The sequence below is a fragment of the Nannospalax galili genome, unplaced genomic scaffold, assembly GCF_000622305.1.
Source record: "Nannospalax galili isolate Female #2095 unplaced genomic scaffold, S.galili_v1.0 scaffold72, whole genome shotgun sequence".
Taxonomy (NCBI): domain Eukaryota; kingdom Metazoa; phylum Chordata; class Mammalia; order Rodentia; family Spalacidae; genus Nannospalax; species Nannospalax galili.
In genome coordinates this window covers 2754159-2771900 of record NW_008336933.1, presented here as the reverse complement: position 1 = coordinate 2771900, position 17742 = coordinate 2754159, and the positions used below count along the sequence as shown (strand labels likewise).

Sequence of the window (17742 nt, the reverse complement as noted above, 5' to 3'; positions counted from 1 at the left end):
AGGGACGGGCTCAATCTTGACCCTCCCCAAATTCATGTGTTGAAATATATATCCATTTTACCTTGGAGTGTGACTGTGTTTGGAGACAGGCTCTTTACAGAAGTGATTGAGTCAAAGTAAAATCATGAGGCTGGGCACTGATACCGTATGACCAGCATCCTTTGAAAAAGAGATTACAAGACACAAACATATGTGGAGGGAAGGTCATATGAAGATGCAAGAAAAAAATCAACACGTTCAAGCTGAGGAGAGAGGGTTCAGGAGAAAGCAGCCCTGGCCACACCTTGATCTTGGACTTCCAGATATCACAACTGTGAAGAAATAGATTTCTATTGTTTAAACTATCCAGTGCTTTCTTGCAGTATCCCAAACACATCAGTTCAGCCACATTTAGGGGTGTTTCTTCATTTTGATTCCTACTTTTTCATCCTTACATTTGAGGAACAACCTAGAATGTAACCTCTAAAAAAGTTAAATTGTCTTTTAAGTATACGGATGCAGCACATGGTAATTCTCACCAGAGTCTCCATATTCCTTAAAGGATGTCAGAATAATTATATCTTAAAGGGGTGATTAAAGAACATGTGGATTATGATTGATCTTCCTTTGTAGGTATAGTTAGACAAACACAATAGACATAAACATGCCGTGTAAACAACTTTGGTCCTGCATTGAACTTATACCTAGTGGGGAAGAAAGGGCATTGTTTTCAAGCTCTGTCCGTGAACCTGTTTTTGGTCTCTCTAAAGCAGGTGTGGGATCTGGTTCTTCATCTTCAGATAAACCATAACACATCACCCCAATGGCCAGTTTCCTGCCTCCCTGTGAGGGCAATGAGTGTAAAAGTCATTGAAAAGTGTTTGTAGTTTACAGTATTTCTGAGTCGGCCTCTGTAGTCTCGCCAGCAGTGCCTGGATAAATATTTAACTGCCAGCTCTCTGAAAACAAATCACAATCAAGTGACTTGGCAGAGGGCGCCCATCTCATCTGCAGCCCTCAGCTGGCCCTGGAGATGTACTATGCCTTTCCTCTGTCTGCTGACGTCATATTGGGACATTGACCTCTGGGCTCACTTTTCTTGGCTGAGCTTTTCTGAAGAGTCTTACTTTTAAAAAATATTGATGACATCAGCACAGGTTTCCCCGAAGGATGGTCTTCGCCGTTCCCTGGCAGCCAGCTCCAATTCGTGTTGACTCTCAACTTCATGAGAGACCTAGAGCCAAGACAATTCCATCTTTGTGAATCTTCATCATTGCTAATGGAAGCAGAATCCAGCAGCTCAGGAGGGCCACCAGGTCGTGCCTGTGAAGGGGTCGCCAGGCCCAGCTCTTCAGGGCCTTTCCTCACACTCTGCCCCTCCTTTTTCTCCTTGGATATGTTATGTATACCTCACAGACCGTGCATGTGTGAGCCTTATGTAACTGTAGGATCATTGAGGGTCTAGTACTTTACTTATGTAATCATTTCAACCACTTCTCTGGGGGCGGGGTGCTGTTCTCATACTCACTCTGTGGGTGAAGAAACTTAAGCACAGAGCAGCTAATTACCTTTTCAAAGTCTTGCTATTTATTAGTGGCAGGGCTGGGGTTCAAGTCAAACAGTATGGCTTTAGATCCATGTTTTAAAGTGGAGTGTTACCCTCTTCCCCACAAACATTGGAAATATTTGTTTAGGAAGTAGACTTGGCAAGGAATAAGTGCCCTTGTTCATTAGGTTATTGATAAATTCTACTTAATAAAAGGCGAAAATTGTCATGATATGAAGTGAAGCCAGAATATTATGTTCTGTTTTCTCTAGTATGAGGCAGGCTGTGTATGTGAGTGTGTGTGTGTGTGTGTGTGTGTGTGTGAGAGAGAGAGCGCGCGCATGCGTGTGAGTGCATGTACGTGAGTGCATGTGCACGCACCCCAGTGTATCTGGGGTGTTGAAGTAAAATTCAACAATGAGGAAAATAAAATTCACCAGAAGTCTTAGAATTTATACTCTCAAAAGACAAGTGGATGAAAACATACTTCCCAGTGGAAGAATTGTCTGGCTTTAGGTCTCACCTGCCAAAGCTGAGACTCGACATGTATTTGAAATCATGCAGTGCTAATGTTTATCACAGGGCCTCAAGTGGAATGAAACACAGGCTTGTTTCAGAGAATGCTTCTGTTTTTCCTTCTTTTTGCCTCTGTTTTTGTCTTAGTAGAACTGGCTGAGTAGATATATAAAAAGCCAAGAAGAGGTCATTTTTGGTTCATAATATATAAAAAGATTCATATCCATGTTGAAGGGCTTGGGAGTTGCAAATACATATAATTCATTCCAGTTTGGATTAATGATTAGGTTGAACTAAAGTCTCTGGAGTGTCTGATTCTGTGACAGGTATTTTTGTCCTGGCATCCTGTCACGATGGGAGATTTTAAAGAGGCCATTATTTTATCTTAAAACATCAATGCAGTGTAAAAATTGAACTGTTTTTTTAAACTACTTCTGGGGGGAAGTCCTTTTATTGCTTAACGAAAACACTTGTTGTAATAGTTAGCTTACACCCTTTTCCCTGGGAGTCGTGTTGATGCTTAGTGTGTTGACCTTAGCGTTGATGTGCCTCTTTAATTGTAGTTGGTGGTTCTGTGTAATAAAGACAATAGATGTCTGGTCTCAAGTCAGAAGAATTGACTTTTCCTTTTGAGTGCATCACTTTAAGCGTGTTCTTTTTTTTTTTTTTTGCAACTTCTGAGCAATCCTATCATCACTCTTTAAGTCCAGAGACAGAGGTTCAAAGAGACCAAGTTAGCTCATGGCTAACACTATAAAGTAACACCAGTGACAGAATGTACATCTTCATGCCCCCAGTGCTACCACACCATGCTGGGATATTGGACTCCTTCGGAAGCCAGTTAATAGGCATAATTGCTTACAAGTTTTTCTACCTTTTTATTACCCTTTAGGAATCCTTGGTTAGATGAATTGACTCTCTCTCTCTCTCTCTCTCTCTCTCTCTCTCTCTCTCTCTGTATTGCTGTGGATTGAAGCCAGAGCCTCCCTCATGTAAGTGCTCTGAGCTGTTCCCCTAGCCTTCTTTTTACTTTTGGTTGAAAAAGTCTTACTGAGTTGCTTGGGCTGGTCTTGAACTTATCCTACAGCCCAGGCAGGTCTTGAACTTCTGATCTTCCTGTCTCATCCTCCCTAGTAGCTGGTATTACAAGCCAAAACCACTAGGACCACTCAAACATTTCAACCCTAACTTTCACCTTAGATCAAGTCAATTTTCTTATGGGGTGGCTAAATATAAATGGAGTGACTTAACGTGACTCGTAAAGAAAAGGTGAAGCACAGAACAGGCTAGACCCTTGCTCGGCCCTTAGCTTTGATGAGTCTCTGTGACTTTGACTTGCTCAGGCACTTGCTACCTTAATACAGTGTTCCATCTATATTCAGAAAACAGCTTCCCCCAAAGACTTCTGGGTGGAAAAGAATTCCTTGTGATTATCAGCATATCCATGTGCAAAACCACCAAAAAGAGCAAAATCTGGTGGCCTACAATGAATGCTTTTTATTCAAATATGTGTGGCAGATGCATACCACAGTAGAATGCCATTCATCACATTGAGAGGAATCAGCCCAAATGGAACTCAAGAAGGGGATTGCAAAACTTTCAGTACTCACCCTCGCCCACATTTTCTCTTAAGTAGTCTTGGAGTGCTGGATCTCAAGGGCAATCCCAGGGCTTCAGTGCGCTGGCCCGTTTCCTCCTTGTCATAACTCTCCTTGAAGAACCTGTGGCGTGTTCCTGCCAGTGTCTGACGTTAGGGACTCACAGCTCACTGACCTCAAAGACACAATAGAAATATGAAAGTGAGTTAAATTCTGGAAGGGGTCAAGGCACTTCTGTTTTTAAGGATGATATCACAGCAACCGGAAACATGAATCTGCAGTGGCATGAATGGATTCCATCACTCATTTATTTACCTATGCACTCATTCATTTATGCATGCATGAAACCATAGAAAGCCTTTGCTACATTCCCTTAAACCTCAAAGATGCATAAAATACAGTCCTGCCCTCAAGCAGCTTACACTCTAGTCAGGCAAAGTGAAAAATGCAATGACAGGTACCCTGGTTGCATATGCAATGGGCCAAGACAGTCCACAGAGATGGGAGAAGGGGGGACCAGGTGCATCTTGAGTGGTGGATGTTGCAGGTCTTCTCATCAGAAGGGAGGTCAAATGGATCCGTCCTTATCTGTAATCCATAGCTCTAGTCATGGGTTTAATTTACTCTCTGGTCTCCCATCCCTGGTGCCTCATCTCATGTTCCTGTAGTTGTCAACTTGACACACTTGGGTTGAGGAGCCTCAACTGGGGAATTGCCTCCAATGGATTGGCTTGTGGCCATGTCTGTGAGGCATTTTCTTGATTGCTGAGTGATGTGGAAGGGCCCAGCCCACTGTGGGTGGTACCTCCCCTAGGCAGGTTGTTCTGTATTGTATAAGAAAGCAGGCTGAGTTCCAAGAAAGGGAACCAAGCCAAGTTCCTCTGTGGCCTGTGCTTCAGCTCCTGCCTCCAGGTTCCTGCCCTGAGTTCCTACCTTGGGCTCCCTCAGTGATGAACTATTACCCGGGAGATAAAAGCCTAATAAACCCTTTCCTCTCCCAAGTTGATGATGGTCAGAGTGTTTTGTCACAGCAATTGAAGGCAAACTAAAACATTCTTTAAACACATTTTACTATGTTGATTTTATCTGCTTGAAACCAACTTTAGGCCTGGTTTACCTCTCACCATCAGCTTATGAGGGTAACTCAAGCCATGTGCTTTTCTTATTTCCCCAAAAGGAAGGAAAGTTTTGGAAATATGGCTTTTAAATAGCTTAGATGCAAAGCCCAGATTTTTAAGTTTTTTTTTTTGAAGAAAAATCGAATGGGCTTTCAGAGGGCTAGTGCTGGCCAATTTTTCATTTTCCTTTCATCTCCTCACAGCTGTAAGATTCAATTTTGAAGTGATGTGTGTGTGTGTGTGTGTGTGTGTGTGTGTGTATTTATGGACTATCATTAAAATATATATTCTTAGGAAAAACCCTGATAGCTAAACCATGCAGGCCATGTGGAAATCTTTCTGAGAATTGGCAATCTGAATCTTTATAAGAAGAAAGACTTTCCTCTGTCAAGAAGGAAAATCAAAATTAAGTAGGTGTTGGAGCAGAAAAATGAGTATTGTGTCTGGCACACAGCAGATGCTCAGCAAACTGTCTCCTGAACCCACACAGCTACCCTTATGAGGAAGAAAAGGCTCCTGAGAGGCGCACTCAACACAGAGGGCGATGGGACTTGATCTCCATTTGTTTCTACAAGGATGGGAACACCCTCCTGTAATTTTGGTTTCATAAACACAGTATTTCTCATCTTGGGAAGGAGAGTAAGGAATTTTCCTCTGAGACACTTGCAGTGGCAAAGCAAGCAGCCTTGAGCCCATGACTCATTTGCTCTGCTGAACCCATGCATGGTTACCCAGTTTCCCCACCCACAACAGGGCTGAGAACAGCAGTAAGAGAGAGGTACCATTCCCAGTATCCTTTTGCTTCTCCATAGGTCCTCACACCTGTGTGCAGTTATTTATTTTTTTAATTAAAAAAATTTAATTTTATGTGTATGAGTGTTATGTCTGCATGTATGTAAGTGTACCCATGTCCTGCATCTATGTAAGTGTACCCGTGTCATGCAGTGCCTGAGGAGGTCAGAAGAGGGCGTCAGATACCCTGGCACTGGAGTTACAGATGGATGTTAGCCACCATGTTCATGCTGGGAATCGAACTGAGGTCCTCTGCAAGAGCAACCAGTGCTCTTAATCGCTGAGCCATCTCTCCAGCCCTACCTGTGTGCATTTTAACTCCCCAAGTCTAAGCTTAGAAGGCAACCACTCAGGGCTGAGTTCTGTTTGGGGAGGACATGGAGTAGAGCCAGGAAGGATATTTGTGTATGGTGTGTTTGCATGTGTGTATGTAAGTATATGTAGCCTAGAGAGTACTACAAGATGAGGGGACCTCTGAGAGATGGGGCATTGTGGGAGATCTTTAAGTCATGGGAGAGTACTCTCAAAGGGGACTGTGATACTCTTCCCCTCTGCTTTGTGGCTAGATTTGAGCACTTCAAACCACATGTTCTTGCCATGATGTCCCACCCTCACCAGAGGAACAAATGGAGGTGGTGAGCTCCTGCTCTCAGACTCAAATCTCTAAAACTGTGAGCTAAATAAACTCTCTCTTCCTCATAAGCAGCCTGTCTCAGGTATATTATTGTAGCGATGTGAACCTGACTGTTGCACTCTCATAGAGATGTGCCTGTCCCAGAACATCCTCTGATAGTTGTGGCAGCACTGGACACAAATTGCTGCATTAGCCAGCTGGGGCCAGTCAAGACTGCTGTAGAGAGATCAAATTAGGGAGCCCATCAGACTGCAGCTCATTAGCATCCACATCTGGCAGCATCTGTTCTCCCAGAGGCAGCAATTCCACATGCTCTGATGGTTAGAGAATGAGGATTTGTGAGGTACAAGCAAGCCTCTTTAACAGAAATAGGCACAACCTTCTCACGGGCCCCCTTCTTTCCCTTTGGAAACCCCTGGGCTCCCTTTCTTCACTTCCTCTTGCCAGAATGTTCCATCTCCTTGTCCCTTTGTCTTTTTGCATTTGCCTGGCTGCAGCCCAGCCTTGCATAAACTTAGCTGTTTTCTTTCTGCATCTATTGCCCAGTTGTTGAACATTGTTGGAAAAGCCTCACACCCTGCGGAAGATATCATGATGCACCTACGCTCACCAGCATCCATCCGGGTCCTGGTTCCTGTCTGGCAGTTCTCTATTTCTCATACCAGCTCATCTTCCCATTCTATTTTTTTTAATTAAAATAATACTAGCACTGGAGTTGGGGCTGAAGTGCAAAGCTTTGTCAAAAGACACAAAGGGCTTCCAAGTAATTGATCTATTAGATTATTAGGAACCCCAGTAAAAAAATATTCAGAAGTGAGAGCTAGTTATAGTGTTTATCCCATTTTCTGTAATTTGAGACAACCAAGGAGTAATAAATGTAATCATTATAACTTGACAGGTTCCAGGATAAAATTTTCCAGCAATAATGAAAGTGTCTTTCGGGTATGTGTGGCACGGTCCTATCTGATGGCAAAAAGTGTACACCACAAAGACAATTGATCCGACACAGTATGACCAGCGTGGAACCATCGTTCTGCTTTCTGAAACTTTCTAAGACTTGTACTCAACTAATAATATGCAACCCATGTTCTAGGAAAGTCACTCTAAACCAATGTACTACTCTTGGAAATTTCCTCAAAAGGCTTCAAGTGAACATGTCACAGAGATACTTGCACATCAGTGCTCACTGCAGTAGTTTCCACAATAGCTTTGGAAGCTAGGTGTCCATCAAAAGAGGAATGGATCAAATGTGGTTTATAAAAATGTGCTTTATATATACAGCAAATTTTTTATTTGTTTGTTTTTATTTTATGTGTATGAGTGTTTTGCCTGTATGTGTGTAAGTGCACCCGTGTCAAGCAGTGCCTGAGGAAGACAGAAGGGGGTGTCAGGTCCCCTGGACCTCGAGTTTCAAACAGTTGTTAGTAGCCACATGAGTGCTGGAATTCGAACCTTTTGCAAGAACAACTGGTGCTTTTAACCGCTGAGCCATTGCTCCAGCACCCCCAATTTTTCTCAGTGTGAAATAGAATGAAGTTATTTGTAAGAAAATACACGCAACTGGAGATAATCATGTTATGTCATCTCAGACAAACACTGTGTGTTTTCCCTCATTTGTAATCTCTAGATTTTATACATATGTTTAAAATTATGTCTGAATATATAACATGAAAATAGAAACAAAGCTGTTTAGGGGAACAAGGGGGCTAACGGGAGGGGTCTGAGAAAGATGAGGATGGAGTGTATGGTGGGGGGATGGGATCAAAGTACATTGATATACGTGCATGAAAATGGCCTTATATAACCTAATATAATACAATGTTTTAAAAGAACGGAAAAAGGAAATGACAGGAGTCGTGTGAACACACTTCCTTGGTGTCCTTTCTTCCCATGCATTCTCTTTGCATCCAAACTCATTCCTCCCTAACCTCTTGTGATAAAAAGAAACTGTCGCCCTCTGTGCCAAGCTACTCTCTACCTGCCACTCAGGGCCAGCCTCATCCCAGGGATGTCACTCTATAAACTATCTCCTCTCTCTCTCTCTCTTGACTTGACCCCATAGTAGTCAAATTGGCTTAAGGAGTCAGGGGATTTCTTGGCTGACCTAATCCTTCTCACAAGACCTCTGTTAAAACAGGGCACACGAGGTGGTGCTGAGGACTGAGTTCTCCCCGACGTGGTCCATCCACAAGCTGAAGTTCTAACCCCTGGGGTATCTCAGCATGGGGCCTTAGTTAAAAACAAGGTCTGAGCAGGTAAGCTGGTTAAAAAGAGGTCATACTGGAGGTAATGCTGTGGGTCTCTCATCCAATTATATGACTGGTTTTATAACAGGAGATTTTGAACACATAATGCAGAGAGGAAAGTTGAGATGAACTTTCATCTCAATTCAGGGAGAAGAGGACCATCTACACGCCAAGGGCAGAATCTTGGAGCAGTTCTTCCCTTGGAGCCCCCCAAAGGAACCAACCCTGTCTGCACCTTTATTTTAATTTTCCAGCCTCCAGAATTGGGAGATAGTGAATTTCTTGGTTTACCCCCCTCCTTCCCAGTTTGAGAGCCTTTGACACCAGGAAGCTCCCTAGGAGACTGTATTAGTGTTTTGCTGGCTAACTTCTACCATTTATTAGCTACCACCTCTTGCAAGTTGGCTTATTTACTTGAAAGCTTTAATGTCCGATCTATAAAAGGAGATATAGAAGCCTTTGCCTTGAGAGAGCCTTGTGAGGATCAAACGAAAGAGCAGATAACATGTGGCCCATAATGCCTGACTCTAAGAGTTTGCTGGGGCTATCAAAACAAAATATCACAGATTGGTTGGTTTAAACATCACACATTTGTTTTTCACAACTTTGTAAGCAGGAAGTCCAAGGTCAAAATATGAGCATGGTAGGGTGCACTCTCAGCCCTCCTGTCACTTTTGGGCAGTCATCATCTTTTTCATATTGTATAACTATTTCCTCAGGGAGGGAAGAGGGAAATTTGTAAGACCCAGGAAGTTCAAAAATGTTTGATTCACAGCCCCCCTCCATCCCCCCAACTGCAGCTAAGTAGCCAGGGTGGGCGGATTCCCCGGTGGAGCTGCCTACAAATTGTTCACAGAGCCCCAGGAATGCAGATTTATGAGTCCTCACCATTCTGGAGTGGGTTTTTTTTTTGTGATGTAGCTGCCTTGAGTCACCCATTCTCCTGTATGTAATCTGTCATTCATGCCTCTATAAATAATGCCAACAAGCTCATTGGTTTGCCAAGCTAGACTTGGGCCAACCATTTCTTTGGTCAGTTGTTGGTACTCTATCTGGGGTGAATAGATATTAGTTCACATTTCTCCTCAGACATGTAACCCTTCTTTGGTGAGTGTTCTTTCCTGTCAGGTGGTGGTAGGTATAAAAAGGAGAAAGAATTTGTGATGTCTCTTTATAATGCTTGTTAATCCTATCAGACCAGACCCTCACCACTATGACCTCACTCAACTACAGTTCTTTAGAAGGTTTTAGGGATTCAATATGAAAGTTTTGAGATGATGCAAATATTCAGTCCATAACCCTGGAATAGTAAATATAAGTATTCAATATTATTTTGATTTGGGGGCGGTGGTGTTGAGACAGGGTCTCCCTGTAAGTCCCAGCTGGCCTGCAATTGACTTATGTAAACCAGGTTGGCCTTGATCTCACAGAGATCTGCCTGCCTCTGCCTCCCGAGTGCTGGGGTTAAAGGCGTGCGTTGACTCAATATTATTTTGAAAAACTCTCCTCAAACTACAGGGCTTCCCTCACCTATTCCCTTAGCCTTCTCCTCCCTTTGACTACCAGGTCACTGTGCTGAACACCTCACTCCTTCCCTCTGCTCTAAGGCAGTCTGGTGTTTGCCTCCTGCACCAGGTAGTGCTGCCTGATGTCTCTTTCTAAATTTCTAAATCCTTCTTCCTCAACCCAGTGCATCATGTCCCAATCTTACTTTACTTGACACCTGCCTCAGTGGCATCAGCACTATTGAAAACTGTTTTGAGATATGTTTTTCCCTAGTTCCTGTCAGCCCAGCATTTCTCCTTCTGCATCCCTGCCCCCCTTTCCAGTCAGCACCTAGTGTTCTGCGCTCTTCGCTCATACACGGCCTCTTCTGCTCTCTCTGCACATCGACTTTCTGGAAACTTATCTGAAAGTGCAGCTTCATTTGCACTGACAGTCTTTCCAGCCTCGGCCCTCTCTCCAACCGCCCTGGGCATCTGCTCAAATGCCCTGTCCTTCCTTATCCTCCAACTGTCCAAAAGACACACCTCATCCACTATGCTAGGCGGGTGATCTCTATGTCACCTCTTCTCTGCAGGCATAATACTACCACCCACATTAGATCCCTGGTGTCATTCTGGGGCTATTCTGTCACTCTCTTTTTTTTGAAGTTACTTTTTATTATTTTTATTTTTTAAATATTTCATTTATTATTTTTATTTTATGTGTATGCGTGTATTGCCTGCATGTAGGTAAGTGCACCTGTGTCGTGCAATGCCCATGGAGGACAGAAGAGGCTGTCAGATCCCCTGGAACTGGGGTTACAGATGCTTGTTAGCTGCCATGTGGGTGCTGGGAATCGAATCCGGGTCCTCTGCAAAAACAGCCAGTGCTCTTAACCGCTGAGCCGTCTCTCCAGCCCCTCCTCTTGGTTGCTCATCTTTCTTTCCCACCTTTGTAACATTCTGTCCGTGATGCTGCCACGGTGCTCCTGTACCTCTCTGTTCCCCTCTGTCCTTATCGTTGATATAATAGTCAAGGTCACTTTCATTCTCATCTGGGTTACTGTGTTAGCTTTGAGACTTGGCTCCTGGCCTTATCTCTATAATCTTTTCTTCGTGCAGTAGCTAAAGAACTAAAATCTCTAAAATGCAAACTTGATCATGCGAGCTCCCTCTCTGAAGTTCTTCAGTTGACTGAGTGTTTCCCATTAAAGAATTATGAAGTGTTTTGACTATGCTAATGGTTACATACAGACACACACATAAAATTTTGCATATATATATATATATACATATCAGGTACATACTAAACATTTCATTTGCAGGGGAATAATCCAGTGGAATAATCAAAGTAAAGAGATAGTGAAACAAGGCTTTGAAACTTTCTATCACAAAATGTTTTAAAAGTTTAATCTCTGAACCCAAGCAAAATAATAACGAAAAGTCAACAATGTTTTCTGTTTTTCAGAAACTATCCAAAATTGTCATGTTCTGGCTTCTGCCTACTTTTCTTCCAAATTCAATATGTTAAGTGTTTAATAAAGATTTATTAAGGGGACAGACAGACTGATGGACAGATGGAAGGAAGGATGGCTATATGACTGTGAATAGATAGATGAATGGGTAGGTGGGTATATAGATGGATGGATAGGCAGGTGGATAGATGGATGAGTGGAGAACAGTAAAGGAGCCTCAGAAAGCCTGAGTTCCTGCCCTTGCTCAGCAAGCAGCTTTGTGTGAGGCCTGTGAGGCCTCAGCCTCTCTCTTTAGGTTGCAGTTTCTGCACGTGAAGAAGACACGTCATCATTTTCCCTGGAGCTGTCTCAAATTCTGATGGGAGAGGAGGTTTGTGAGAAGGACATTAAAAGAGAGGCCTGTCCACTTCTCTTTTTTCAAAGAAGTTTCACTTTGAGCTATCTCATATTTTGGAATGCTTGAGCCTATTCATATTAAGACATTCTATTTTTAAAAGGTAAAAGAAAAAACTCAAATCTTTCATGTTAGTCAACATCTCAGATCCTTCCCAGATGCAATAGAATATGATAGTAAGGAGGTTTTACATGACAAAACGTATGGATTTGGTGACATACAGCAAAGATCTTTTTTTCTTCAAAAAAGCTCGATTTAATAAAATTTATTTCCAATAGGAAATTTGTTACGGGGTTTACCAGTACAATTCAACTTGTAAGCTTCTTAAGACTTATGTATGAAACTTTTGCAAATTAGAAGAGCAGTCTCTAGTTAGATCATATGTTGGATTTGGGGTTAAGAGGTGTACTGACTCTCCATGCAGCTGTGAGACTCGTGCAAACAAGTGCTCTGTGACCCTGGCCTTCAGACAATGAGATATTCAAACGTACTCGCTGTGACGTCTCCACCTTTGTTTCTCAGGGATCTAGCTCAGCACCAGGCACACAGTAAGTCCTCAGTAAACATTTACTGAAAGAGAATCTAGGATGAAGTTGAGGCTCACTGGGGCTCTGTCAGAATTCTTAGTGATAGGAAAAGAAAAAAGATCTGTCAAATGATAGGATGGAGGAAAAGGAGTTCTGAAATACATGAAGAGGAAACAGTGCTCTTGGCACCAGTAAGAAAATGACAGGGTATTAGCAGATGGTTCCCTCTGAGGACTGGAATGAGCAGGATTGAGGAGTGCAACGTTCAAGGACACTCTGTCTAAATTCTTGGGTTCCTGGCTTGCAGATACTGTTTCTACATTTTCCCAACTCTTGATGTTTCCCTGTTCTGATGTCTGATTCTCATATTTCCTATTCTTACTGGTATAGACTAGGTAGCTGCTAGGTAAACCATGTTCCCAAACCCTCTGCTAGTCACAGCAGGAAACAACTACCCTGTAAGTCAGGAGACCCTGGATCTAGCCTAAGTGTAGGACTTCATGCAACTTAGCCATTTCTGGACCTCAGTTTTCTCATATGTAAAATGTAGGAGTCAGATAAAAATGTGTCTTCACTTCTGAATCTGGATATAGAATTGGTGAAACACTAGGAAAAGCATTATTAACCAAAAGTCAGTCCATATCTATCTATCTATCTATCTATCTATCTATCTATCTATCGTCTAAACCCTATTGTATCATGGGACATTTCCAATAGAACATCTAAGTTGAGTGCAGGTTTCCGTTTGATCTGTCTTTAAAGAGTTAGCATTATAAGGGAAAGAAAGATTGACCTGTGCCAGATTCATGTCAAAGATGTTAGAACAACCTTCACCCAGGGATCAGTAGCAGAGCTCCAGTGCAGCCAGGAGCATGCACTTATTAAGTCCCTGGCTGTACCCAAAGCAGGGGCCTCTTAGACCACAGGCTGACTGACTTAGCAATTTCATTTCCCTGGGCTGCGGAGCTTGGCTACGGTTTGCCTGCCAGTTGATGATGGAGTCCTGCTAATATGTTGGGATTTGCACAGTTTATTTTGGTGGGTAACTAAGACAGAAAGACAGAGATAATTAAACCCATCATAAAACAGCCCATCAGCCTCCTGCATGCAGAGCAGAAAGTCAAACATTTTTCTGCTTTCTGGCAGGAAAGATGGTGTTCAGTTTTTCTCCTGGGTCTTATTCAAGTTACCTGTGAAAGTTTCCTGGTTCTAGAATAATTTTTCCATTTATATAAAAACAATAAATAAATACCAGTGATCTTTTCAGGTCACACCAAAGGACAATTTGTTGGGATTTAAACTTTAATGCATTGGACACTTGAATTTGGCTGAATTTAACTTGGTTTGGCTCAATTTAACTGAGTTTAAATATTGTTGGTATCTAGCTCTTCAAATGACCTCAGTTTTTATAGACTGATCCTTAGAGAGCCTTGGCTCTCTAACTGAATTGGAAATCCTTAGGTATATTTGAAACAAAACACGGGTTTCTTTGGTTTTAAATGGGTAAGGCTTGATATAAGAAAGCAAGAAAAAAAGAGCTTTTAGTTCATCTGTTTGAACATCTGAGAGTGCACCCTGGAGGAATAGCAACAAAACAATTCATGTTTAACATTTGCTACAAACAGAAAACAATTCCAAACTGGGGCCAAAAGCCTGGCACAGACGAAGCCTACATTGAGGTTGAAAGTTGCAGTTAGAAGTTCTAATGGTTTGGAGCTGGAGAGATGGCTCAGTGATTAAGAGCATGGGCTGCTCTTGTAGAAGACCCAGGTTCGATTCCCAGCATCCATGTAGTGGCTAACAACTGTCTGTAATTCCAATTCCAGGGGATCCCACACCCTCTTCTGACCTCCGTGGCATTGCATGACATGGATGTACTCACATACGCGCAGGCAATACACTCATACATATAAAATAAAAATAATAAACAAACTATATAGAAAAGAAGTTCTTGCAGTTCTTAGTTGGTATCTCTTTGGGTGCTTGACTTGGGTTCTTTTCCTGGTCTTTTTAAGAATCTGGCAGAAGAGAGGATATGGTTTGTGGCACCTGACACTACAGTAGAGTTCTTCAATGGTGACCATTTCCAAAGACCTGCAGTCACCTCCCTCACCCATCTGGTATTAATTTTAATTCCTTCCTTACTAGGTGTCTGACTCAACTTTGCCCAGACCTTCTGATTTCCTGAAGCCCTTGCCTCTCCAGACATGTGCCTTATCCAGTACTCAGCTGGCAAGATTGGAGGTTAGAGACATGTGCAAAACTGCTCTACAGTTGTCCTCCCTTACCCATGGTGTCAGTTAAAATGCTAAAAGTGCTAAAATGCTAAATGGAAATTTCCAGAAATAGACAACTTTTGTGTCTCAGACAACTCCTATTACAACATAATTCTTTTATTTTGTTTTTTAGTTATTATTGTTCATCTCCTACTGTGTCTAATTTGTGAACTGAGTATTATCATGGGCATGTATGTGTGCATAAGAAAGAGTGCAGTGTAAGATTTGGTACCATCTATGGCTTTGGGCAGCCACTGGAGGTCCTGAGATACCTCCCCCAGAAAGAAAGAGAGATAGCTGCCATGCAGATGAGAAATAGAAAAGGTTTTGATTAAGCTAGTGTCCGAGACATTGAAGAAAAGAGGTGACAGGTATTTAACAAGTGGAAGAGGAAAAGAATAGGAAAAGAGGGAAAGATCATGATTAGGTGAGGGAGTGTCTCCCAAGGAGAAGCTCAGGAGGCCGGGTGGAGGCTGATGTCCTTCCGAGAAAAGGGAAGTTAGGAAATAAGGCTATGAAAGAATGGGGGTTCTGTGTGACATGTAAAGTTCCGGTTTCACGTGAGGAATTGTCATGTGGGGAGAAAGTCTAAGCAGATACATTCACCCATCTGGATTCCAGAGGGAGATCAGTATTAGGGATGCAGTTTTCCAATTTATGAGCTTTGTGATCATGTTCTGAAGTGTGCATGTTTATCATATTAGTTGGAAAGATCTTATAAAATGATAAAGGGAGCTGGCAGTGGTAGGGCCCTTTTGGAGGGGTCCTGTCATCGCCTGGGTCCTGGCTGATCTTGAAGAGTAAGGGTCAAAATATTGGCTGTCCATTCAGTCCTTTTAGCCTCATTGATCTTGGATCTTGGCCTCTAAGCCCTGGCTGTTGACCACCCAGGAGAGTCTCACCAATCTTAAAGAGAAAGTAAGGAAGTAAGAGAGTTTAGCTTTAACTTTAGTGTAATACTGAGATAAAGCTTAAGTGTGTGTGTGTGTGTGTGTGTGTGTGTGTGTGTGTGTGTGTAACTTCAGCTTCTCAAGTTAACAACCTAGCAAATTTGGCAGATGTTTGAATAAGTTTCAGGAAAGAGTAGTAGAAAAAAGCCAGAGAAGTAGGAGGAAATTCAGAATAGTGTGGCATGCCAGAAAGCGGGAAAGGAAAGAATCCCACAATTCCATTTTGGGTGTTATTAGGGAGATCAGTTGAATGAAATGGTGGGGACAGACACCAGATGTCACCAGGTTGAACAGTGAATGAGACAGGAGACAGTTTGGACTCCTGTGGGCAGAACAGCACAGGAAAGGAAAGAAAGCAAATGAGTGGCAGAGAAGGAAGGAGAGGGTGAATGAGGTCCGGAGCCTGCTGGCTGCGGTGAGCAGGGCGAGGCGGGTTGCTGTTTCGTTTGCTTGTACTCTGATGACACGGGCAACTCATAGCCTTCTGTAATTAGGAGTATCTTTGTAGAAGTTGAGGTTCCTGGCTTGGTTTGTTTTCTTGTTACTCCAAAGCTGTTGCTAGCATAAGGTCATGCTTAGCAAACTGAACTCAGTAAGATTACTCAGAGACTTGGCAACTTCTTCCCTGTCAATTTTCTTTTTAAGGTGAAAAAAGGAACAGCTCACTCTTCTAAAATGACAACACGTCACTTCGAAATATGTACCACAGAGCAGCCCCAAAATCCACTATGTTTCGGGTTACCTATGAAAAAGTTACTTTTGTTTTTAAAACGGAAAACAATCCAGTGGGTGTTTTACACTTACAATCTCAGTACATGGGATACCTAAGAAGGAGAGTTTCTATGAGTTCAGTTATCCTGGGCTATATAGAGAGCTCTAGCCTAGGCTACAGAGTGAAACTTGTCTAAATGAAAAAAAAAAAAAAAACCCACAACACAACAAATTATTTTCCACTAAAAAGCTCAGTTCATAGGAAATTACCTGAAAAGAAGCAGCAACAGAGATAAAAATTTGTCCAGTTTTGGGGCTGGAGAGATGGCTTAGCAGTTAAGAGCACTGACTGCTCTTGCAGAAAACTCGGGTTCAATTCCCAGCACCCACATGGCAGCTACAAACTGTCCTTAACTCCAGCTCCAGGGGAACCCAAAGCCCTCTTCTGACCTCCACAGCATTGCACAATGCAGGTGCACTCACATGCATGCAGACAGTACACTCACACACATAAAATAAAAATAATAAATAAAAATATTAAAATAAATAAATTGTCCAGTTTCATTTCTGCACCATAATACAATAACCTGAAAGCCATAAGGGTTGTTTAGATGACAGGCTTGTTGAGCACTTAGACTGCATTTTGTTTCCATACTGTTTTTATAATTGGTTTTGTCATCATATTAAAATGACAAGGATAAAGATTTTATTTACCTGTGCTGCTGCTGTTTGGAATATCTGCCCAGATTACACAGATCTCTTGTGCACTTTTTTCACTTAGGGCAGAAAGGCTCTCATCTCAACTAGGAGAATTTATGAAACTCCACTGTCCACTGACCAGAGATGGGTGCCTGATGCTTCAAGGTCAAAGCCTTCTTGAGGGGTAGGGAATTGTAGCAGGAAGTTACTGTGAGTTTGTAGGTACGAACTTCCCCCATTCCCTCTCCAATGTGAGCTGCATCTGTTATTCATGTGAAGGCTGAGCAGAAGACAGAACAAGACTCTTAGGAAACCCTGGGCCAGAGCCAGGCATGGTGGCATGCGCCTTTGACAACAGCACTCCCGAGGCAGAGGCAGGCAGAGCTCTGTGAGATTGAGGCCAGCTTGGTCTACATAGTGAGTTCCAGGGCAGTTGGGGCTTCAAGAGACTCTCAAAAAACCCAGATAGGGAACAGCACTCAGTGACTTTCTTCTGGTCTCCTGATCTTGAATGCTGTCCTTTCCGGAAGTCTGCCCATCCTTCTACTGTGGCATCATGGCATGTATTCTTGTCCTACAGTGACCACCTCCTGCCTGTCTTCCTCTCCCTCTCCCCCATGACTAAATTGAGTTGAACTGTATTTTATTACTTACAGCCAAAATAATCGTATGGAACTTAGTAATATTTCAAAAATAAAAAGGCTGAGGGTGAAGTTCAGTAGTAGAACATTTGCCTAGTATGAATCCCTAGGTTCCACCTCCAGCATAACACACACACACACACACACACACATACA

At 42.6% G+C, this 17742-nt stretch overlaps 1 protein-coding gene across 1 annotated transcript in view; it reads right to left on the bottom strand.

Moving 5' to 3' along the window:
- Nucleotides 1-17742, bottom strand: part of Nedd9 (neural precursor cell expressed, developmentally down-regulated 9) — a 200780-nt gene that overhangs the window by 108430 nt on the left and 74608 nt on the right. Inside the window, exon 2 of the mRNA XM_008831616.3 lies at nt 3652-3809. Coding sequence (XP_008829838.1) covers nt 3652-3663 — 12 coding nt within the window. The 5' untranslated portion in view covers nt 3664-3809. The remainder of the gene's footprint in view (nt 1-3651; nt 3810-17742) is intronic.